The sequence below is a fragment of the Leopardus geoffroyi genome, chromosome E3 (assembly GCF_018350155.1).
Source record: "Leopardus geoffroyi isolate Oge1 chromosome E3, O.geoffroyi_Oge1_pat1.0, whole genome shotgun sequence".
In the NCBI taxonomy this organism is placed as follows: domain Eukaryota; kingdom Metazoa; phylum Chordata; class Mammalia; order Carnivora; family Felidae; genus Leopardus; species Leopardus geoffroyi.
Window position 1 is genome coordinate 41356050 of NC_059340.1, and position 22449 is coordinate 41378498.

The window sequence follows — 22449 nt, forward strand, 5'->3', positions numbered from 1 at the left end:
AATGAATGCACGTAACCAGACTCCTCTGTGCACACACCCCACAACTCTCATGTTTACTCAGGTGCTCTGCTCCTCAGCACTTGGGCACGTACCTGTGTGAGCGCACATGCCCAGAGGTGCCCCACAGGCCAGCTCCCTTAGCCCACAGCCCCCACATACATGCTCACCCACACCCGTTTCCCCTTGCCCCCGCCCCCCAGGGCAGGCATGAAGCCCCTGGCCCAAGACTTTGGGGCATGACCTGGAGCACCCCAGGCCTCCTGTAGCCCTGTTAGCCATACCCACTTCTGCCCTTTCTGCACCTTATGAAAAGAATACTAGTTGCAAAGTTAGCACTTTGCGGAGGGGGTGTGCATGGGAGGCTCAGGCACTTCCTGGGACAGGTGCGGAGAGACCAGTGTCCAACCAAGGGCTCAGCCCAGAGCAGCCGCCCTACGTTTTTGTGGGCAGGTGGTCTGGGAGGCAGTCCACAGTGACCCCTGGGTGTGGCCAGGGGCCTCCTTCCCATGAAAGGCTGTGGGGAACAGACCACAAAATCAGGACAGATACCAAGGGTAAGGACAGCCTTGGAGAGGAAGCCGTCCTTGGGGCCTGGACAAAGCAGAAACCTCCCAGCAGAGGAGGAGGATCAGGAGAGTACACCCATCTCTTCCTCCTCTGGTCTTTGCCGAGATGCTCTTCGGTGAGGGGAAGGGGGCAGACAGGGATACGACGCTCTGCAGTCCATGGGAAAGGTCCAGGCTGGAGATCAAAACACAGGATCATCAGCACATTGATGGTTTTTAAAACCACGAGGCTGCTCCAGCTCTCCGATGAGGGAATATCAAGGGACAGGAGAGGTCTACTGCGTGACCCTGAGCACTCCATGGTTGAAAGTTTGGGGAGAAGGGAGCGGCAGTGAGCCTCAGGAGGGCAGGTGGCTGCAAACCCCTGGGAACCTGCCTCCCCTACCCACAACTGTCAGCCAAATCTGGAGGAAGGAGCCCTGTGTCTGGGCCCTGCACAGACCGGCCGGCCTCTCTTTTAGTCTCAGCTCCTGCCTGAAAGATGAGGCAGCCCCTGGCCTCCATGCCCACCGCCAGCTCCTTCCCCGCTGCAGACTGGCAGGTGAGGATGGGAAGCTGTTTCTGGGGCTCAGCTTGTGAGTCCAGGTGCCCCACCCCCACCCTGAGCTTTGGCTTCCTCAGGAACGCGTGGGGTTGGAGTGAGCAGAGTCAGCCAGTCCCGGTTCAGAAGCCCTCGCGTGCACCCCCGCCCCAGGGGCATCCAGCCTCCGCACAGGGCTTTGTCCCAAACTGCCCTGGCCTTTTATGTGACTGAGGCTGAAGAGGAAGGCGGAGGCAGCAACAATGGGGCCAGTGGCGGGAAATGGTCCTTAGAGACCCCATTGTATCACCCTGCCCTCCAGAAACGGTGCCCGGCCCTGCAGAGGAGACCCCGCTCCCGCTCCCGTGAGGATGAGCCATGTCCGGATGCTACGCACGTCTCAGGGCCCTCAGGACAGAGGGGGCCGTTCTTCCCCGAGGATCGGACGGGGCCAGGATGACTCTGCTGGGCTCCCAGCGGACCACAGAGGGAAGTCTGGCATCCTGCCAGATTGCACCGCCTTCCCTCACAGGCTAGGAGTGCTGTCTTCCTGCCTGTCCCCCAGTAAAGGACCCCTCCCTCCTCAGACCTGGGGAGTTACAGCCCTTTTTCCGCTTGCATTCTCACTTACGGAAGAAGCTGGCCTCGAAGGTAGGAGCAGCAGAGCTGAGGATCACGTGGAAGGAAGGGTCCCTGCTTCCCCCCAACCCAAGCAGCAGCTCGCCTTCAAGGCATGGGCACGGGCCACTCTCCCACTCACTAGCTGGGTGGCCTTAGACAAGGCATCACTGCCCAGAGCCTCAGTGTCCTACTCCGAAGCAGAAATCGGAGCAGTGGGGCTGGGGGGGGGGGGGGGAGGGGGGGCTTAGATGGCCCAGGCTCAGGCACGGGATACTCCATCTCCGCTGGCTAATGACATCGGTGTTCCTATTGGTTGTGGCTATCACCTCAGAAGCAGCTGGGACCCTGAGGAGGCTGTCCCTCCCCACCCACCCTCTCCCAGCCCCTCCCCAGTGCCCTGCTCCGGGCCGCTCAGTCCAGTGCCACCTCACAGGGGTGGAGGTGGTCGGCGTGGGCAGCCGCATAGGCACGGCTGAATTCCTGGAAGCGGGGTGCACAGCCCAGCCAGGCCTCACCAAAGCGGCTCCAGCCCATGAAGAGGAAGGCGCCGGGGCCAGGACGGACGCCGCAGCGCAGCGGGGTGTGAATGGAGGCCTGGCCCCCGGACTCCCCCACCCGGAACAGCGGCAGCGTCTGTCGGAGGACACGGGCAGCTGCCACTGTGATAACAGATTCCTGCAGCTCCGTGTCGTGGGCAACCCCGCGGATGGTTCCGTTGATCACTGCGGGGAGACATGCTGCCAGTGGCTTGCAGGGCAGGGCAGGGCAGACCCCAGCCCCCACCCCCCTGCGGTGGGGACACTCACCAAAGTCGCTGGTGCACGCAGTCAGCAGGAGCTCGGCGTCGCTGCAGGGCCTACAGACACCTGGCATGAAGGGGGGATCCCAACTGTAGGTCCTGCCCTCTCCTGGACCCCCCTAGGCCTCCCCCCAGCTAGAGGCAGGAGGGAGAGGGCAGGCCGCCAGACCCTCCCCTCGCGGCCTGATGGCAACGGGGGACCTGAGGGAGCAGGCGGGCACACACATCTTGAAGACACGCTGTATTCGGGGTGACACTTGCACGCTCGTGCGGGCACAGACGTGGGCCTAGGGGCTGTGCCCAGTGCGCGGGCACGGGGACTCGCCGACCTGCAGGGGGTGTCTGGGGGCACACTCCCATACACCCATCTAACACATGCACACCAGCACGAGGGAACCCTGCGGCCCCCAGAGCTGCCTCCCGCCGCCCAAAGACACCAGCCCAACCTGGTGGGAGACAGGAGGGGCTTTGGAGTAGTTGGCCTGGGGCCAGGGTGCAGCACAGAAAGATCCCCTGTGGGGTCAGGCTTCGAGTTCTAAGAGAGTAAAGAGCTGGGCCTGGTGCCCTGCAGGGGGGGCAAGGCAGCATCTCCATGGTGACCAGGCGCACACTGGACTTTTTGTTGTACTGGACTGGGGGAGGGGAGGGAGGTCACTGCCGGGCCAGGGAGCCCTGGACAGCTTTGGCTGGAGGCTTTGATTCTGTCCCGCCGTCTTCCCCTCCCCCAACCCCTCAGGGACCAGGAGTCCCCGCGGCCTCCCCTTTCCCCCATTCTGCCCAGTGCTAGCTCTTTCCCTAGGCTGAATCATGAGGGATTGCCCGCCCCCTTTCCAGACCCTCCGACCTGTCCTCGCTAGCTGTGTGGCCTCTGACAACCCATTTCGCTCTCGTGCCTGTTGCTCTCCCTGTACAGTGGGGACGACGGGTCCACCCCCCACCCAGCTCATCACTCACCATCGGCACCAAGACCGTGGGCCTGTGGAGGCAGCTCTGGGTACCTGTCCTCGTGCGTTTCGAAGCGGAAGGAAGCCACGCGGCGGCTGATGTCTGGGTGCGGGGTGGCCTGCAGGAAGAGGGCCCGGCGCTCACGGGGACCCCAGCGCACGCACCGGCCCCCCGCCGGGCCCAAACCCTCGGCCAGCAGCAGCTCCAGGGCGCCGCCCGCCCGCTCCGCGAAGACCTGGGCGCCTGCGAAGGACCGCGCGGGCCGCAGGCAGGCGATGCCCGAGCGCGTGCCGGAGCCGGAGCCGGCCAGGGTCAGGCGCAGCGCCCCGGCCGGGTACAGCCACTGGATCACGCCCTCCGAGCAGGCCAGGGACAGCTGCCCCACGCTGCCCGGCTCCTGGGTCAGGCCGCTGGGGACAGGACGGGAGGCGCTGAGGCAGGCGGCCCGCGTCCCCACCCGGCACGGCCCGCTCGCCCTGCACCCTCCCCCGCAGCCAGCGGCAGCTGTGTCCACTTTGTTCTCCGGACCCCGGGGGCGCGGCCTTGGGGGGGTCGTACCTGCCGCTCCAGCTGCAGCCGTCCCCCGAGTAGCCGGCGTGGGTGGCGGTGGCCAGGAGGCCCCAGCAGAGCGCGCAAAGCAGAGCAGGGGGCGGCATGACGCGGGCGGGCGGCCGGGGCGGCGGCGGGAGCCCCCGGGTCGCCAGCCGGCCCCGCGCACCCCTCCGCCCGCGCCGCACGGCAGCGGGGCAGTCCCGCGGGGTCCCGGGCGGCCGGGAGGCGGCGGGCCGGGCGCAGCCAATCGCGGCGCGGCCCAGGAACTTTCCACCAATCGCAGCGGCGCTCGCGGGGACGGGAGGCCGAGCCTCGGCCGGGGAGGCGCGGAGGACCGAGCTCGGGGCTCTGTGCGTCGTGTGTCCCCAGCTCGGGACCCCCGACCCCGGCCTCGCCGTGTGCGCCCATGTCCTGGAGCCCCGGGCCGGGATAGGGGTGGGAAAGGCGCCCACTGGAGCCTCGGGGCGGGGGCGGGTGGTGGGGTGCTGTGGGGCGAGCGGGGGGGGGGGGGGCGCGAGGGGAGGAGGAAGGGCGGCTCATCTCGGTGACCCTTTCCAAGAGTGGGCCCTGGGCTTCCAGCTCCCATCGTGCCCCGACCTGGCCCTGCTGATTCGTCCCAAGAGGTGACCACAGGACCTCCAAGGATGAGGGGCCCGATGCTAGGCGTGTGGGCACCACGGAAAACCAGGAGCCAAAGGACAGCCCTGAGCCCCAGAATCAGGAGGTCCAGACAAACTGAAGTGGGGCTAAAACCAAACACCCCAGGGTGTGTGTGGAGGCTGTGTGTGGGGAGGGGGGGAGCCCAGAGATTTCCTGGGAGCAAGGACTTCCTCTGCGTAGAGGGGATGGGGAACAGATGGCCAGGTAGGGCCTGGAGAGGATTGCAGGTGTGGGGGGAGGGGGGAAGCAGACTGCCCTGGCCAAGGCCCAGAGCTGGGTGAAACCCCTGAGTCAGATCACAGAGGCTCTAGGCACAAAGCCAGGAGTCCAACCGCGTACTCCAACCCTTGGGGTCACTGAGAGCTTTTAACCAGGGTCTGCAGGTAACAATATAGACTCTCCGCCATCTGGGGATGTGAATGCTTCACACCACTGCCCCCCACTCAGCCCTCCAGCTACTCCTGAGCCTGAAGGGCATGGCTGGCACACGAGGGAGGTGGTCCCAAGGGGAAAGGGGACACACCCCAGGGCACAACAGGCCCCTGGCGCCAGGCAAGGCGGAGTGAAAACCAACTATGGCAACAGCCAAAAGGCAGAAGGAACCTAAGTGCTTACAGACACAGGAAAGGATACACAAGATGTCCGTCCAACAGTGGACTGTGATATTCCACCTTAAAAAGGAAGGAGGGGCACCTGGGTGGCTCAGTCGGTTTAGCGCCAACTTGGGCTCAGGTCATGGTCTCATAGTTCATGAGGTCCGGCCTCAGGCTCTAGGCTGACAGCTCAGAGCCTGGAGCCTGCTTCACATTCTGTGTCTCCCTCTCTCTCTGCCCCCTCCCTGCTCATGCTGTGTCTCTCTCTGTCTCAAAAATAAATAAACCTTAAAAAAAAATGTTTTTTTAAATGGTCAAGGGAGCAAATTTTACTCAGTTAAAAATGAAAGAGGTAGACAGGGCCCGTGCTGGGAACATAGAAGGTAAAAGAGGTTCCAGGAGGAGGAGGGGAGAGGGCACCCCGGACAACACCACAGCTGCTGCCGTCCGGGCGCCCGCGTCCACCTCCCACCTTCTGACCAGGCTCTAGGGCCCGTGTCCAGCTGCGGTCTCTGAGGCACGTAGTGGGCTCCGGGCGCCCTCTGGTGGCAACGTGAGGAGTCAGCTGCAGACTCACCCCTGCCAGCCTAGAGCCCCTGTCTCTGACTCCCGACACCAGCTCGCCCCCAGAGAATGAGTCAATGTCCTGTGGGTGTCCCTGGCCAGCGGCCTGGCCCTGAGCCGTCTCCTCATCACCAGGATTCCCCCGTGCAGACCTCTTACCGTCGCCCAGTGGGTAATGCTGACTCTCTCCCTCAGAAAACCTGCACAGGGGCAACCTGTCTTCACAGCTGCTGCCCTCCCACCAGCAAAGTACCTTGCTGTCGTTAGCCATCAAAGATCTGCTTCCCGTAGGATAAGGAGTCCATCAGGCCATGCCTGCCCTCGATCACTGAGTGCAGTGACCAGAAACACTGCAGGTGTTCAGTAAATACATGAGCAGTGAGTGGCTGCACCAATGAGCAAACAGAGGGCTGAAGGAGTGAATGAAAGACATCTCAGACGCCAGTGTCTGTGCTCACATGCCCCCAGCTCCAGGACCTTCAGGGCCCTGCCCCTCCAAAGGGGCCTCTCTCCATCCCCACCCATACCCTAGCTCTTCGCAGGGGGTGCAGCTGATGCTGGACAAGGAGGGGCATCCACGCGGAGCCCTGTACTCAAGCAGGGGGTCAGCCCCACAGGACAACGAGCACCTGACAGGAAGCCCCAGCCCTGGGGGCACAGGCAAGGAACCCTCCTGACCAAGGCAGGGGCTGAGCTGGTCGAAGACCTGGGGGAGCGGCAGGTCCGAGAAACAGGGGGAATGCCTCAAGGACAGTGTGGAGCCCAGGACAGGCCGGGAGCCAGGAAGGTGGCGAGTTGGAGGAGTGCAGGGCCAGTCCCAGGCCCATCAGGTACAGAAGGGCCTGCACTTGGCCTGGAGGGGACAGTGAACAGGGCCCCAGAGTAAGAAAGCCCAGACAGAGAGGTCAAGTTCTTTCACTCGCGCAAGACTCGCCTGGGCTCTCACTTCAGCAAAAGTGGGGGAGAAGGAGAGGTGTGGCCTGAGCAGAGGCCAGCCCTGCCTGAGTCCCCAGCTGGACCTGTGGTCATCCAGACCCTTGCAGCTAGGCCCACCTGGATGTGCTGCCCCTCTGGGGTGGGGCTAGAGGCTGGGGACAGCAGAGACGGTTCCCAAACTGAATGCCAGGGGGTGCCAGGAGCCTACCAGAACCCGGACCCCCCGGTGATGTGCTCTGATGGTGTCCACCAGGAGCACTGGCCTGGATTGCCCCTACCCAGCTTGACCCAGGGTCTCCCAAGGTGCTGGAGTGACCAGCCTGCCCAGAGACCCCATCAGGGAAACGGTCATATCTGCTGACTCTTCTGGCTCCCCTTTGCCAGCACCCCATTTCCCTGACCCTCACCCCCAGCAGAATCTGGCCTTGCCCACCTATGGATGCTGTATCTGGAGACCCTCGACAGCAAGGTTTCTGTCATGGGGATGTTTTCTTCCCCTTGACAAGAAATCCACCCCCCCACACGCACACACACCTTGTATCTTCTGGAGGAGCCAAAAATGCAGCTGCACATTGACTTGCAGCTGAGCTAAAAATAACTGCCAGGCTCCAGCCAGGGCCCAGGAAAATATCTCATTGCTAGGAGACGACCGTTACTGGGAGACCGCCATTGCTAGGCGACAGGGTTGCCGTGGTGACAGCTGGGCCCTGAGTCATGCTCAGCCCTGTGGCTCCGCCCCTCTGCCCCTGGCAGGCGGCTGGGTCCCAAGAGGAGGAAAGACTGGGAGCAGAAGGCAGCAAAGGGGCCCACCCCCTGATGCCCACAGCCACCGTGGCCACACCAGGCTTTGAGGTTCTCACTCCTGTGGGCGCCCATTCCAGCAGTGGAGTGGTGAGGACGGCGGAACACACAACTCTGCCCCTCACGGCCCCTCCCCGGGCGCTGGGGCACGGGAGGGAGGGCGGGGGGGGGGGACAGAGGCGGAAAGTGTGCCCCATGGCTCCATAGCAGGAAGCTTCAGAGCCAGCCGAATTACAATCGGGCATGGGGCTCTCACAGCCTGGGCTGTGCCAGCTGCCGTGCTGACCTTCAGGGCACCCCCTTGGACCCCACACCTATTTCCCAGGAGGGGAAATACTTGCCTGATCCCCCCCCCCACCACCACCACCACCACGGACGGGAGGATTTGGGCCAGGCAGGTGGCTCCAGGCCACATGTACCCAGAGCCCCCACAAGGAACTGCCTGAGGACCTCCTGTAAGGAACCCCAGGCCAGCCAGGAGGAGTGACCCCATCGTGGGCAGCCCCAACCCCTGATGTGACCCTTCTCCCCGTCTCATAGAAAGGTCTCAGGGTGGGATGCACCAACAGCCTTCACTCCTCACCCTCCGGGGACTAAACAACCAGAAACCTCCAGCAGCCTGGACTGGGGAGACTCCTCTGTGCTCATGCACCAGCCCAAGGAGTGCTCCAGGGGATGGAGATGCTCCAGAGGAGGGAGTAGTTCAGGTGATGTGATGCTCTAGGTGAGAGGTGCTCCAGCTAAGGGGGTGCTCCAGGTGAGAAGTGCTCCAGATGAGGGAGGTGCTCCAGGGGAGGGAGTATTTCAGGTGATGTGCTGCTGTAGGTGAGAAGTGCTCCAGGTGAGGAGTGCTCCAGGGGACGGGGTGTTCAGGTGTGGGGACACCATAGGGGAGCACTGTGGCCCTGGAGGAAGGCCAGTGTGGCCACAGCTCCAAGAGCAAGGGGCCAAGTGTAGGGCACAGCTGGGGGCCGGCGGTGCTGGAGACTCGGGGTTTTGGGGCTGCAGCGGCGCAGACAGAGCCCTAGGAGGATGGGGCCGCGTCCCCTGCACCACGGGGAGAACAGTGGCCGCCATCAGCCACGGAGGAGAGCCGCCGGCTGGACGGGGAGGGTGAAAGAGGTGGAGGAGGGAGCAGAACCCACTGGTATTCGGGAGGCAGGCTTGTACGACGGCATTTCACATCCCTCCGAATAAATATTTTTCTTCGCTCAGATCCTTCCAAGGCAGGGAGTCTTCTGAGGCCCCGCTGAGGGCGGAACTTGCTCTCCGCATGAGGTCCTGGCACCTCCTGGAAGCAGGAGGTCAAACCCTGTCCTCCAGGTCACGGTCACGCACCCTCCACACCGGGGCCCCCACGGGGTGGAGGATGACCTGGAAGGCCAGCCCGCTGGACTTGCACACCAGGGGCGACCGTGTGGGGGACAACACTCAGTCACCCCAGAGGTGTGCACGCGTCCTGTTCTGTCTGACTGCCCGTGCCAAGCTCCCTGCTTTGACCAGAATTAGCACAAAGGCAAGACACTGATTCTGGAGCCCCTGCCACACGGGAAAGCCGCCGTCACCCCAGCCTCAGCAACCGGATCCGGGGCCCTGCACACAGCAAAAGCAGCGCTCCAGCTCGCCAACAGCTAGGCTCCCCCCCTGCAGCTGCCCCCACCTCACAGCAGCCCCACTGGGTCCCGCTTCCCACCAAACGCTGCGCACACCAGCTGTTTTCATTTCCCTCTCCCCCTCCAGGGCCTTCCCTCTTGGCCTTAAGGCTCCTCCCCTAATATGAAGACCCCTCTCTGCTCTCCCCACACCTGATCCCTCCCCAGTCTCTGCTCCCAGGAGACTCCGGGATGGGGTCCGGGATGGTCACCATTAGCCTCCATTCTCTGCTCTGAGCCTGCTGGGAGGCCGGAACAGAGCCCTGCACACCCTCCCTCTGCGTCCCACCCGGGCCCCTCTCCCAGCCTGGTCCCTACACAGCGGCCATTACCAACACCCGCCTCCAGTGGGTTCCAGAGCGGGCTCGCCAGGCTCAAGTCCTCAAAACCTAAAAACCCGTGCACACCCCTTCCGGGGTAACTTCGCCCACCCTGCCATCCTTGGGGTCGCCTGTCAAGTGTCCTGTGCTCAGGAGCGACGCCTCCAGCCCCCTCCCGCGGTTACTGTCACGTGGCCCTCTTGAAATTTCATCGCGCTTGTCACTCCCTTGTAATGATCTGGTGGTCACTTGTTTCTCGGCTCTGCGGGAGAGGGGGCGTCCCCGCTGCGGGGGGTTCTGGACTTGGCACCCAGCAGGTGCGCCGGAGACGTGAGGGCCATGAAGGGGGCTTGGCCGCCCGCTCCGCTCCGCAGGAAGGGCTGGGAGGGGCAGGGGGAGGGGGGCACCGTCCTTGCCCTCGAAGGTGGCATCCCAGGGTCGGGACGCGCGGGGCCGGCACCTGTCTGCGCGGGACCACGTACCCCCGAGCCAACCGCCGGCGCCAAAGAGCTCGAGTCCTCTCCCCCCGCAGGTCTCCGCGCAGGCAGGGCTCTCCCCGGGCAGGCGGCTCTCGGGCTGCGCGCCCTGCCCGCCCCGCCCCGCCCCGCCCCGCCGTGCGCGCGGGTCTGCTGTTGTGCGGGCGCCCGAGGCGGAGGGGCAGGGGTGCCGCCGGGCCGGCGCGTGCCCGTGGGCGCGCGGCAGGGCGCGGCGGGCGGGGCGGGGCTCGGCATCCTCGGCGCCCCCGCCCGGGCTCGCCAACCGGATTGGCTCCCGGCGCCGGGAGCGCGCGAGGGCGCGGCGTGTAGAGCCGGGCGGGGGGCGCGCGCGGCGCCGCCGGCGGCCGCGGAGGAGCGCGGGGAGGAGGGCGCGGGGAGGGAGGAGGCGCCCGCCCGGCTCCCTGCAAAGCGGCCTTATTTATCTGGGCACTGCCTCAGCCTCCCCGGTGGGAGGCTCGGGCAGCCGATCCTCTCCCACCGGGGAGCTCCTCTCCGGGCGCGGCCGAGGGGGCCGGCCAGGCCGGGGCGCGGGGCGCGGCTGGGCCCTGCCGGCCAGGCCAGCACCTCGGCCGCCTCCCCGCTTCGCCAGCGCCCATGCCGGGCTCCCCATGACGAGAAGACGCCCGGCGGACAGCGTGGCATGAGCCAGGTGCCCGGGCCGAGGTAAGGTGTGTGCACCGGGCCAGGTTGTGGAGCCGGGGAAGGGGCCAGGCCACGCCATCGCGGCGGCCACAATGAGGAGGGGGGAGGGGGCTTCGGACAGGGCCGCCAACACCCCCAGGGTCTCACATACGCGCGGCCGCTTCCCAGGCGGAGGCCACTGAGCCTGTGGTCCTGACAGGCCCTCCCAGGGCTCCTGACCCCAGAGGCTGCCTGGTTGAAGCACGCTCCCCACAGCCACTGGACCAGGGCTGTGGGCCGGTGCCGCCCGACCATATCTCGGTGGAAGCAGAACTGCAGGCCCCCAGCCGGCGTGGCTGGGTGAGATCCTGGACCTCCTTTGAGCTCTGAGCTTCCCTCCCAGCACCACGAGCCCCTGGGCCTATGAGACGGGTGTTAGACACAGTTCCACTCCAGGAGCCATGTGGATGCATGGCGGGGGCCCCGTCTGCCCTGGACACCTGGGCCCGTGTGGAGCTGCCACCACAGCAGGAGGATGAGGGGAAAGGAGGAGGCTGGCCACGTGCCTGGTCCTGGAGGAGGGGTCGAGCCTTGGCCAAGGTTGGACGGCCTCAGAAGGGAAACCGGGCACTCTGAGACTTGCTAGGGCAGGGGTCTGGCCTCCCGGGATTTCAGGGGAGAGAGTCCCCCACCCATCACCCCAGAAGGAAAGCAGGCCTAGCTGTTGGAGCCTCAGGGAGCCCACGGCCCAGTGGCCACTCCTCCAGCCCCTCCCGGCCTCTGCACAGGAAGCCTTCCCTCCAAAGAGAGAACAGATGGCGGATGCCGCTTCACCTGCCCACTCGGTCAGTCCCTTCCCGGTACCCGCCACCTCCCAGGCCCCTTCTTTCAGCCAACGCCTTTGAGCGGAGGCCTGGGCTGGGTCCCTGAGAGGGCAAAGGCTTGAAGGAGACTTGCTGGCCTGGCAGGAGGTGGCCACAGGTCTGGACCAGGAGCTATGGGGACAAGGGAGATCCAAACCCCGGTCATAAACGTGGGCAGTGCAGGGCAGACTGTTCAGGCCCCAAGGGCCCGCCGTCTCCGCTACTTGGCTCCCCTCTTCCTCAGCCACCTCTCACTTGGGCCAGGCCTACAAGTACCCCCGATGCTGGGCAGGCTCTCTGGACAGGCGCTACCCTCCAGTTCACACCCACTTCCGGGGCACTTCAGTGAGTCCTCTCTCCCAGTGGAAGAAGGACACAATTAGCCCTGAGGTAGGGGCACCTGGGGCCCTCGAGACCGCTGGCCTGGGCCCAGGAAGCCTGCGCTGCTGAGAGCCAGGGAGACATCTCGCCCCAAGGTAGGGCCCTGCTCGGCTGCCTGCAGCCCCATCTTGTCACACGTGGGTGCTCGCTGCCGTGCCTCAGAGGGGAAGAGTGGAGGTGGCAGTGAAGGAAGGCTCTGTGGGGTAAGTGGTGGTTCAGAACCTTCCCCACCACTGGCAGGTTGGAGCCGCAGCCAGACCAGTCACAGAGGGTGGGCTTGGACCCCATCGCTTCATTTGGTGGGGAAGAGGGGGAGGGTTTGAGACAGCCACCCAAAGAGGCAGACACTAGATGCCCCCAGTCTAGGCACTGGGGGGCTCATCCTCCAGAGCAAAAGAGCCAAGATGAGGCATGGAGCCCAAGCCCGTTCCCCAAGGTGCCCAGTCCCACATGGCCAAGCTGTCTTGAGCTTGACCGCAGGACTGGGTCTGATGAAGCACCGATTGGGTCTCTTTTGAAGCCGTGTGCTCACTTCCTGGAGCCCCCGGGGCACGGGTGGGGCAGCCTGCACCCCAGAAGCATCTCTGGGCTGGGGGCGGGAAGGGAGTGCTGCCTGGCACATGTGCAAAGTGACAGGGATGTGAATGTGCCTGAGTCACGGGGCTTGTCATGGAGTTTGTCAGCCCGCACTGTGTCCCCAATCCCAAGCTGGTTGTCACCCCAGTCCCTGGGGATGTCACTGCAGATCGACCCGATGTGAATTTTTCTGGCTACCCACGCCCTGCCCAGCTCCATGGGCCTCAGTGGGCCAGGAGAATTGGTCAGTGCAGGTCCTATCAGGGCCAGACCCCTCCAGCATTCACGGTGGGCTGTGTCAGAGTATCGGGGATGAAGGAAGAGATCTCGGAGTTGGGGGCCATGAGGAGTGGAGGGTTTCCTAGGCACGAGCAGTCCGAAAGAAGAGAGTCCTGCAGCTTGCAGCCTCTGGAGAGAGAGCAGGGGCATGACAGAAACAATGCTGGGGGAGACCACTAGCCTAAGGTCCCAGGCTGGGAGGACACAGGGGACAGGAGAAGCAGAACAGGGCAGAGGAAGAGGCCTCAGGGAGTGCACCTGGCCAGCGGCAGACCAGCTGGGGGCCCAGGGCCACCACCTGGACCTCAATGCCTAGCTTGGTCTTTGGAGGTCAGACAAACTGGGGTCAAATCCCGGCTTTGTGCACCTTTTGAAAATTCAGTCTCCGAGCCCCACTTTCCCCACGCCTGGTCAGGCAGTGTGTGAAGGGCTCAGACCAGCAATAGAGGAGTGGCACTGGGAAGAGCAGGGCAGGAGCAGCTCCTCCCTCCCTTCTGGTGGCTCCTGTCCCCTCTCCCTGGATCTGGCCAGATTATGAGGGATGGGCAGGCAGCCTCCTTAACCCTGCAGCTCCCATAGTGGGGACTCAGCCAAAAAAGAGATGGGAGCCATCCTCTTCCCATGGGCCTGAATAATTGCAAGGCCCACCCTAAGCCCCAGGGTCTTGGGCGCCTTCTCAGAGACTCTGGCACCAACCCAACCCAGTGGCTGCCCTCGCTGTGGACAGTGGCCTCTGCTACAACCAGGATTAACAAACTGAGCTACAAGCAGCTCCCCTACCATCCACTGCCCTCTTCTCCATCTGGCCTGTCTTCCATCAAGCCTCCTGGGCATCTGGCAGCCATATCCCTTTCTGCATGACCCTGCTGACTGCCATTATTCATTCATTCATTCATTCATTCATTCATTCATTCAGCCAGCACTCAGAGGCCACTCAGTCATGGTGCTGCCTGTCTTCAAGAAGTCCCCAGCCAAGGGAAGAGACAGATGGATGGACAGTAATGACTGAGACCCTGGAGATGCTTTTTTTCAGGGCTGGGGAGTCCCGCAGGGGGAGACCGGGGTGGTGCTCACACTGAAGGATGGAGGGTAAGGAGCTGGCAGGGTTAAGAAGTGGGGAGGCCGACTGAGCAAGCAGGGGGCCCATCATGTGCCCTGGGAGGGGATGAGGAATACAGAACAGGGGGTCTGGCTGGACTGTAGGGCCATGGCTGGGGAGGAACCAGAGGCGAGGCTGTAAGGTGGACTTGCTAGGTCTCAGGGCCCAGTGACTTGGCCGCAAAAGAAGCAGTTCCTTTCAGAGCCTCAGCGTGGGCATCTGGAGACTGTCGGCCTGGGAGCCACCAAGTTCTGGAGTCCTCCCAGGAACCTGGAGCCCCCGCAGCCTATCCCAGGAGGACCTCCTCCAGAATTCCGCTCCACACGGAGGCACAAGACACCAGGGGCTGAGGCTGAGAATAGTGCAAGTTTGGCCATCTTTTTAAAACGCCTCTTTTCCTAGCGTTAGCTCCTAGTGCTTAGTTCTAAAGGAGGAGGCAGACCACATAAGACTGGCCACTGCCCCTACCCCATCCTGACTAGAAACTCCGGGCAGGTCCTCCAGCGCATGCAGTAGGGACAGGAACAAGTACGAAAGAGGTTGGGGTCTCGCAGCCCATCTGGCTGGGTGGGTGGGACCAGGCAGAGGGCCACTTGTCCCAGCCCCCTGCAAGAGACCCCCTGCCTAACTGACAGGAAGACTCATCTCGGACCGCAAGCTCGGTTCTCTCCTAAAGCCCTGACCCCTGGGCCAAGCTGTGGCTGTTTCCAGTTTTGAGCCACAGAGCAAGGATTGTCAGGCTGGGTCAGTGAGGCTGGAGTGTGCAGGTGGAGCCCAGCAGGACCATGGACAAGGTCAGGAGCTCAGAGCTGCTTCCGCCGAGAGGCAGCTCCAGGCGAAGGCACGGCAGAAGGGCTGACCCACTGGCAGGCAGGGCAGTGCCTTCTGGCCAGGGATGTGAGTGTGAGAGAAGGGGCAGCCAGGCCTCGGACACCCACACCCCCACCCCCACCCCCAGGCGGAGGCCATCCTCGACCTGGCCCCTCCCTCCCGTGGGCTCTCTTCACCCGCTGGCTGTTTTCACCAGCTCCACCCTGAGGCCTGAAGAGGGGATGGGACTGTGGGCGCGTGCAAATGTGAGCTCCAGTGGGGTGGATGGGGGGGGGGGGAAGAGCCCTGCAGATGCCCGGGGCATCCACGTGCACCCTGCCCCCCACCACCAACTCAGGCACTCCACGTGCACACCCGTGGCTGGGAGCATCTTTAACCTAAATCGGCACTGCTCTTGAGTTATTTCTCCCCTGGTGCCACCTCCGCCGCCTCCTCCGGATCTTGGCGGAGCGGGCGGCTTCTCGCCCCGCCCCGTCGCCTGCTGAGCTGGGTTTGCCGGGGCCGGCCCCCCTCCCCACCCCCACCAGCCGCTGTCCGCGGTGGAGCCCGCCGGGGCCTGGCCTCCGAGCACGCGCACAGCGGCTGGAGGGGCGCTGTCCATGGTGCTGCGCTCCGGGGCCGAGCCAGCCGCGCCTGGTCTGCGGGAAGCGGCGGAGGTCGGGTGGGCGGCGCGCCCTGAGCCCTGAGATCCTGGCGCCGGGCACCGGGGACACAGAAGGTATTCAGGCTGGGGCTCTCTGAACCCAGCACAGCCCACAGGAGGGAGTCGACAGGACGACAGGACAGCCTCTCCTCTGGTCCCAGGAGTGGGCGGCCAGTCGTGGGCTTTACCCTGTCCCTCCATGAGGCACTTCTGATCCACAACGGTCTCCTCATCACATACTGGTTTTAAGAGATCTGGGGCAGCCCTCATGTCAGGCTGCTCCCCCCGCCCCCCGCCCCAACACACACGGGGCTGACATGAAGCTAGTGGACATTCGGCGGACGTTGTTATGAATGTCGTGTTTTATCCAGTGTGAGGCTGCTACTATCTGGTCATGAGCTGCAGTAAAGGGACAGCCAAGGTTGGGGAACCTCCCCTGGGGAGGGTGGGCCTGATGTGGACTGCCAGGCTGGGGGCTCATGGCTGTCAGAGCAAGAAGGCCTTTCGACCCAAAGCTGAGTTGGTAGCCATGAGGCCATGTGTTCCCATAGACCCCTGGTCCCAGCCCAGGTCAGCAACCCCTCCACAGATGTGGAAGGCCAGCAAGGGTTGTCCTGTCCAGGGCTTGGAAGCCAGTGGAGGCATGGTACTGGGTAGAGCAGGGCAGGGTGGCTCACTTCCCTCCCTCCTAATGGCTCCTTACCCCTTCCCCTCAGGCCGGCCATGGGGTCCAGAAGCAACTTCCTCACCACTTTCCAAATGCTGACTGTGGGCCATACACTATGCTTAGCCCTTTTCACATGTTTTCCTGTGGGGGTGTATCATCCTTTCTCAGGCTCAAAAGTAAGGAAAGTGAGTCTCAGAGAAAAGTGCCTCACTGAGGCCACAGAGCCAAGGTGTGTGACCCCAGAGCTTGTATGGCTGAACCACTGGGTGCACTGCCTTTCCATGGGATGTCTAGAGTGGGGGTGGGCGAGAGAAGATCTGGAATGTGGAGCAGATGGTGGTACTGTGAGGGTCCCCCTGCCCCCCTCTCCAGGGCTATCTGTGCTCAAAGCCATCTGCCACCCATTCGCAACCTCAGAGCCCTGGTGGGGGGGGGCGCATTGGGGGGGGGTGGCTTCAGTCCCACCCTATGAGGAACTCTCTACAAATATGCTTCCACGGCCAGCTCTAGTCCAAGCCTCGACTCCACCACTTAACTGTGACCTTGGGCAAACAGTTCATGCTGCTTTATTTTCCTCATCTGTAACAATGGGCACGATCATCATAGTGTGATCCTCAACAGGTTAGATGGAGGATTACAGGACAGTATGTGTCCAGGGATCATTGTGCTGGCATCAGAGCAAACCTCGCCCTTTCTTTTGGGTAGATTATGAACCACAGAACCTCCAGTAGGCACTGACATTTTCAGGGGCTGGTGTGTGAGTCTCAGACAGGGTCCTGGAACCACTCCTCAGAGGCATGCTGGAACCCCACAGTGGAGATGCAGAGGCCACCCCACACCAGCTCCCTCAGTCTCCCAGTTCCTACCCGGGTAGAGGTAGGCCTGGCAGACACTGATGTTGGGCATCAGGGTAGTAAAGGTGAAGGGAGCAGTCACAGGCAAGTGTCTGTCTGTCGCTGCCTCTCTTCTCTCATCTCTAAAACGAGAACCATAGTACCTAGCTGTCAAAAAGATGTGAGTACTGGTTGAGCTCAGTGCGCATAGTAGGTGCTCAGGGAGTGTCATAGTCATGAACAGCCCCGATCTCACAGTCGGGGAAGGAGGGACTCGGATTCAGATCCTTTCTGTTGGGTGGTTCTGGGAGTGCCAGGGGAAGAGATGCCCTGGGATGGGAAGGAGCCCAGCCCTGCTGCGGCAGGAGACTCATTACCCCATCCTGGACCCTGTCTGCAGATCGAGCGAGGAAGATGTCGAGCCCGGGTGTGGACGGCGACCCCAAGCCTCCATGCTTGCCTCGAAATGGCCTGGTAAAGCTGCCGGGCCAGCCCAACGGCCTGGGTGCAGCCAGTATCACCAAGGGCACACCAGCTGCCAAGAACCGGCCCTGCCAGCCACCACCCCCACCCACCCTCCCACCGCCCAGCCTGGCTGCCCCACTGCCACGGGCTGCCCTAGCTGGGGGCCTGTGCCCCCCAGCAGGGCTCCCCCTTGGTGGACCAGCCTCAGTCCCAGTTCCTGGGCCCCCAGTGGAGCGGCCACCACTGGCCACAGATGAAAAGATCCTCAATGGCCTCTTCTGGTACTTCTCAGCCTGTGAGAAGTGCGTGCTGGCCCAGGTGTGCAAGGCCTGGCGGCGTGTGCTCTACCAGCCCAAGTTCTGGGCGGGCCTCACACCTGTGCTGCACGCCAAGGAGCTCTACAACGTGTTGCCTGGTGGCGAGAAGGAGTTTGTGAACCTGCAGGGCTTCGCTGCGCGTGGTTTTGAGGGCTTCTGCCTGGTTGGTGTCTCCGACCTGGACATCTGTGAGTTCATCGACAACTACTCCCTCTCTAAGAAGGGCGTCAAGGCCATGAGCCTCAAGCGCTCCACCATCACCGATGCCGGCCTGGAGGTGCGCCCCACCGGTGGCCTGGAAGGGACAGGGGTGGGGTGGGCAGGGCCAAGCAGCAGCAAATGAGCTGGGGGTGGGGGGAGGGAGGGTGCCCCCAGAGGAAACCCCAGGCACACAAGGAGCAAAGGAGCTGAGGGTGGTGCTGGTGCTCTGTGGATCATGTCTCTGGGGGAGGGGAAGCAGGACTGGTTACATAATTGGGGGGACCCAATCCAAAATGAAAATTCAAGTCCCTTGTTCAAAGATGGTTAAGAATTTCAAGACAGCAACATCAAAGCAATCAGTCAAGTGGGAGCCCCCTCTGAGCTCAGAGCCCTACATGCCTGTGAGGCCAGCCTTGGGTGGGGGCAGGGGGGGGGGGAATGCTGCAAGGGAGCAGGTGCTCAGGCCAGAGGAGCTGCTGTGCAAGCTGCCCCTTCCCCAGGGCCAGGACTCTAACCATCAAATCCTTAACACCAAGTGCTCTGGAGCCCCTGCTCTGGAGAGGCCCTGAGCTCCCAGGTCCCCCTGTGCTCTGCCTCTTCTCTTAGAATGTTCTGGTGATGTGAGAAACACACTGTGAAGTGCGCTTGTCCTCTTTTACACCCGTCTACACTCGAGAGCACTGCTTTCTGCCCCTCATCGGGCTCCTTCCGCCCCGCCCCCCCCCCCCCATCCTCACCACGCCCTGCTGCCCGCAGGTGATGCTGGAGCAGATGCAGGGGGTCGTGCGCCTGGAGCTGTCAGGCTGCAACGACTTCACCGAGGCGGGGCTGTGGTCCAGCCTGAGCGCCCGGATCACCTCGCTGAGCGTGAGCGACTGCATCAACGTGGCCGACGACGCCATTGCGGCCATCTCGCAGCTGCTGCCCAACCTGGCCGAGCTGAGTTTGCAGGCCTACCACGTGACGGACACGGCGCTGGCCTACTTCACAGCACGCCAGGGCCACAGCACGCACACGCTGCGTCTGCTCTCCTGCTGGGAGATCACCAACCACGGCGTGGTCAACGTGGTGCACAGCCTGCCCAACCTCACCGCGCTCAGCCTCTCCGGCTGCTCCAAGGTCACCGACGACGGCGTCGAGCTCGTGGCCGAAAACCTGCGCAAGCTGCGCAGCCTTGACCTTTCGTGGTGCCCGCGCATCACCGACATGGCGCTCGAGTACGTGGCCTGCGACCTGCACCGCCTGGAGGAGCTGGTGCTGGACAGGTGCGCGCGACCCCCACGCCCGGGCAGTGGGGGGAGGGGGGGAGGGGGGCGGGGCCTTCTGAGCGGAGAGCCTAGACCAGTGGAGCGACCTGTAGCGGAGTGGCGCTGCCGCGTGATGGGGAGTGGGTTGAAGACGGGCGCTCACAAACCCGGGATCCAGAGTGGCCCTGTAACAAGGGTGGGGCTGAACCGACCCCCCCCCCCCGGAACGGGTGGTGCCACCAAGCAACCAGGGTGGGGGTTGGGGGGGACCAGGCGGGGAGAGTCTGTGGAAAGGGAAGCGCTCTCATCTGTGCCGCCGGAGGGGAGCTTCAGGCCTGGACACGCCGGGAAAAGCGGGAAGGGGCGGAGCTGAGGGGCGGGGTGTTTCAAGGTGGGCAGCGCCCCTCTGTTGCACCCACAGGTGTGTACGCATCACGGATACTGGCCTCAGCTACTTGTCCACCATGTCGTCCCTCCGCAGCCTCTACCTGCGATGGTGCTGCCAGGTACCCGCCCTCCTCGCCTCCGAAGACTGGGAAACGGAGGTGGGGGACTCGGCCCTTCCCGGCCGCTCAGCCCGCTGCCCTGATCCCGGAAGGGTCAGAGGAAGTTTGGGTCCCTCCACGCCTAGCGCGCGACATAGGCCGAGCGCCCGGACTCCCTGGGGCCCTCAGCGCCACTCCCCCGCTGCCTCCTGGCTCCTTGGGAGGCCGAGAAACCCCCTTTTTGAGCCCTGCCCCCCAGCCCCTCCAACAGCTCCAGGCCCAAGGCCTGACCCTAGAAGTGCCCCCCCCCCCCTCCCCGCCAGGGCGCGAGCGGAGGTCGTTAACCCGCCCTGCCCTCCCCGCCCGCCCAGGTGCAGGACTTCGGGCTGAAGCACCTCCTGGCCATGAGGAGTTTGCGGCTCTTGTCTCTGGCAGGTGAGACCCCACCCGCCCCCACCTAGCCCTGCCGGGTCCCTCGCGCCGGTTCAGACCTGGGGCTGACTCCTTGGGTCCCGGGGCCCGGTCCGGAGGGAGACGCCGGGCGAGCTCCGCCGGCCCCCGCACTCAGCCGCCGCCTCGCCTCCCGCCCGCTGCAGGCTGCCCGCTGCTGACCACCACGGGGCTGTCGGGCCTGGTGCAGCTGCAGGAGCTGGAGGAGCTGGAGCTGACCAACTGCCCCGGGGCCACCCCCGAGCTCTTCAAGTACTTCTCGCAGCACCTGCCCCGCTGTCTCGTCATCGAGTAGCGCGGGCCTCCCCGCCCCCGGCGCAGGAAGCCGCCACGCTCCGGGGCGGGACGCCTTCTCCCGGCCCTGCCCTCAGGGGAGCCCTCGCGCCTGCGGCCCAGCGCGGGAGGCAGGGCGAACCTAGTGACCGCCCGGCCCCCGCGCCCCTCCTGGCCCCGCCCGGGCGGGGAGGGGCGGCGGGCGGGCCCAGCCCCACGCACGCACGCACACTCGGGGACTCTGTGCATGCCCCTCGTGCCCGCACTGCACGCCCGCCCTCCACCGCACCACAGCCGCCTCCATCATTCGTCCACCCGCTGGGGGTGGGGGGGTGGGGCCGGGGCTCGGTCCTGGGGGCGCTTTGAGCTCTCCTGACCGCCGCCCTTACCACCTTCCCCGCCACACCCCGCTCTGTCTCCCCGCTGTCCCCCCATCTCGGGCAGGGCCCGGAGGGATTGAGGGGAGCTGAGTCCCCCAGGACACAGGGGCCAGAAGAGCCCCAAGGGCTTCCCGCATCTTCCACTGCACCGCGCCTGAGGCCCTCGGAGGGGTGCGAGGGGAAACAGGCCACCGCCAAAGCCATGGCCCGCCAAGGAGCCCAAGTCCCTCCCGCCCGTGCCCCACCTCATGCCAGCCTGACCCCATGAGACCTCCCCTTTTCCTGGCCACTGTATGAGGCAGTCCCCTGCTCGCCCCATCCCCCACTGGCAGGTCTATGGGTCCGTGGGCCAGAATGGGGTGGAATTGGGTTGAGGGAGGGACAGCCCTGGCTGACAATGATATTGGTGTAATCAACATTAACCGAGCCGGCTGCAGCTTACCTCAACCCCGGCAGGACACCACCACCTTGAGAAACCACAAGCTGGAGCGACCCTCAGGCCCTGCAGGCCTTGCAAACAGCCCTGGGTGGACCCCACACCAGTCCCTGTAGCCAGCTAGGCCCAGCCTCCTCAGCGCCACACTTTATCCTGGGCAGGTCTCTGTCAGGTGGAAGCTGGAAAAGCGGGCCCCAGCCAAGGCTCAGGATCAGCGCCAGCCAGCAACTCCAACCTTACAGTGGCCAGCACACCCTCAGCATCCAGAGGAGGGAGGGCTCCTTTCTAGCTGCCCCCACCCCCTCCCCAGCTTCCCAAACCTCTGCCTGCCCAAATGGGCTCTCGCCATGTTCTGTCCAATCCCAAGACATACGGAAGTCCTGGGGATGCTGGCACATCTTGGCAATTGCTGAGGAGGGGGCTGGGACCCCTTTCCATCCCAACCTTGAGACCCAGGAAATACAGTGCCCACACCCAATCTTGGGACACCCCCTGTCTGGTTGGAAGAAAGTAACCAGTTTCCAGAGAGCCAGAGAGTGAGCGAGAGAGAGCGAGCGAGAGAGAGAGCGAGAGCGAGCGAGAGAGCGAGAGATGCTGTTGAAGCAGAGAAACAGTTCAACAGCCCAAAGATTTCCCTGTCCTGGAGTGCCCACAGGAAGCTCCGGGGCTGAGGTGGTCAGGAGCCAGTTTCTTCAGCCCCTCCTCCCCACGGCTCCCTAGTGGGGAGGAGGCAGCTGTCCATTTGTCCAAAGTATTAATGCAACTGAAGCTGTGATATTTCCAACGACTGTAGGAGGAAAAATTAAGGGGAGAGAGGAAAACAAAACAAAACCAACCAACCCCTAAAGTCATTTTCTTATTGTACATAACGACCTCATTCTCCTGTATATGCGGAAGATATAACCTTATATTTGGTAAGTGTTTCTTGTGCTATTTTATCACGTGACCTGTTTATAAAAATATATATTAAAAAAGTTGTAAAAACACGTGTCTGAGTTGTTTTTAGGTCATCCGACCATGGCAGGGGAAGGTGTATCTGCCCAGGGTGGCCCAAGTCTCTGGACTCTTGTGCACCGCTCAAGTCATCACACTTTCTGGTTCTCTCAACACGCAGAGGTTGGTGCCACTGTGCAGACTGGGAACACAGCAGCGACCAGTACAGACGGTCCCTAAGCTTTCTTTGCTTTGGGGAGGAGAGAATGATACCAAAGTCATTACATATAAGATGAACCTCAAAATATCTAGAATCTAGTCCATCCTTCCAGAAGGGCAAAAATGAGCCCTGTTTCGTGCATTGGGTAACTGAGGTTAAGAGGGGGGCAGGGATGTCCTATAATCATACAGTACAGCAAGGACCGAACAGGACTCAAAACCAG

At 63.5% G+C, this 22449-nt stretch overlaps 2 protein-coding genes across 3 annotated transcripts; one reads left to right on the plus strand and one right to left on the minus strand.

Annotated features, from left to right (window-relative positions):
* Positions 1-26: 26 nt before the first annotated feature.
* METRN (meteorin, glial cell differentiation regulator) lies at positions 27-4201 on the minus strand. Its single transcript, XM_045461550.1, has 4 exons — positions 4010-4201; positions 3461-3861; positions 2514-2573; positions 27-2429 (listed from the first exon to the last, which is right to left on the minus strand). Exons 1-4 carry the CDS (start codon positions 4105-4107, stop codon positions 2119-2121), a joined length of 870 nt encoding a protein of 289 aa, XP_045317506.1. The 5' UTR covers positions 4108-4201; the 3' UTR covers positions 27-2118.
* Positions 4202-10385: 6184 nt separating this feature from the next.
* FBXL16 (F-box and leucine rich repeat protein 16) lies at positions 10386-22059 on the plus strand. Of its 2 annotated transcripts, none has more exons than XM_045461537.1 (6): positions 10386-10694; positions 17220-17878; positions 18559-19067; positions 19471-19555; positions 19906-19969; positions 20131-22059. In XM_045461537.1, the coding sequence occupies exons 2-6, from the start codon at positions 17234-17236 to the stop codon at positions 20277-20279; spliced, it is 1452 nt and encodes a 483-aa protein (XP_045317493.1). In that variant the 5' UTR covers positions 10386-10694; positions 17220-17233; the 3' UTR covers positions 20280-22059. The 2 variants fall into 2 exon arrangements, with proteins under 2 accessions (XP_045317493.1, XP_045317492.1); XM_045461536.1 differs by having other exon boundaries at positions 10387-10689.
* Positions 22060-22449: the final 390 nt, after the last annotated feature.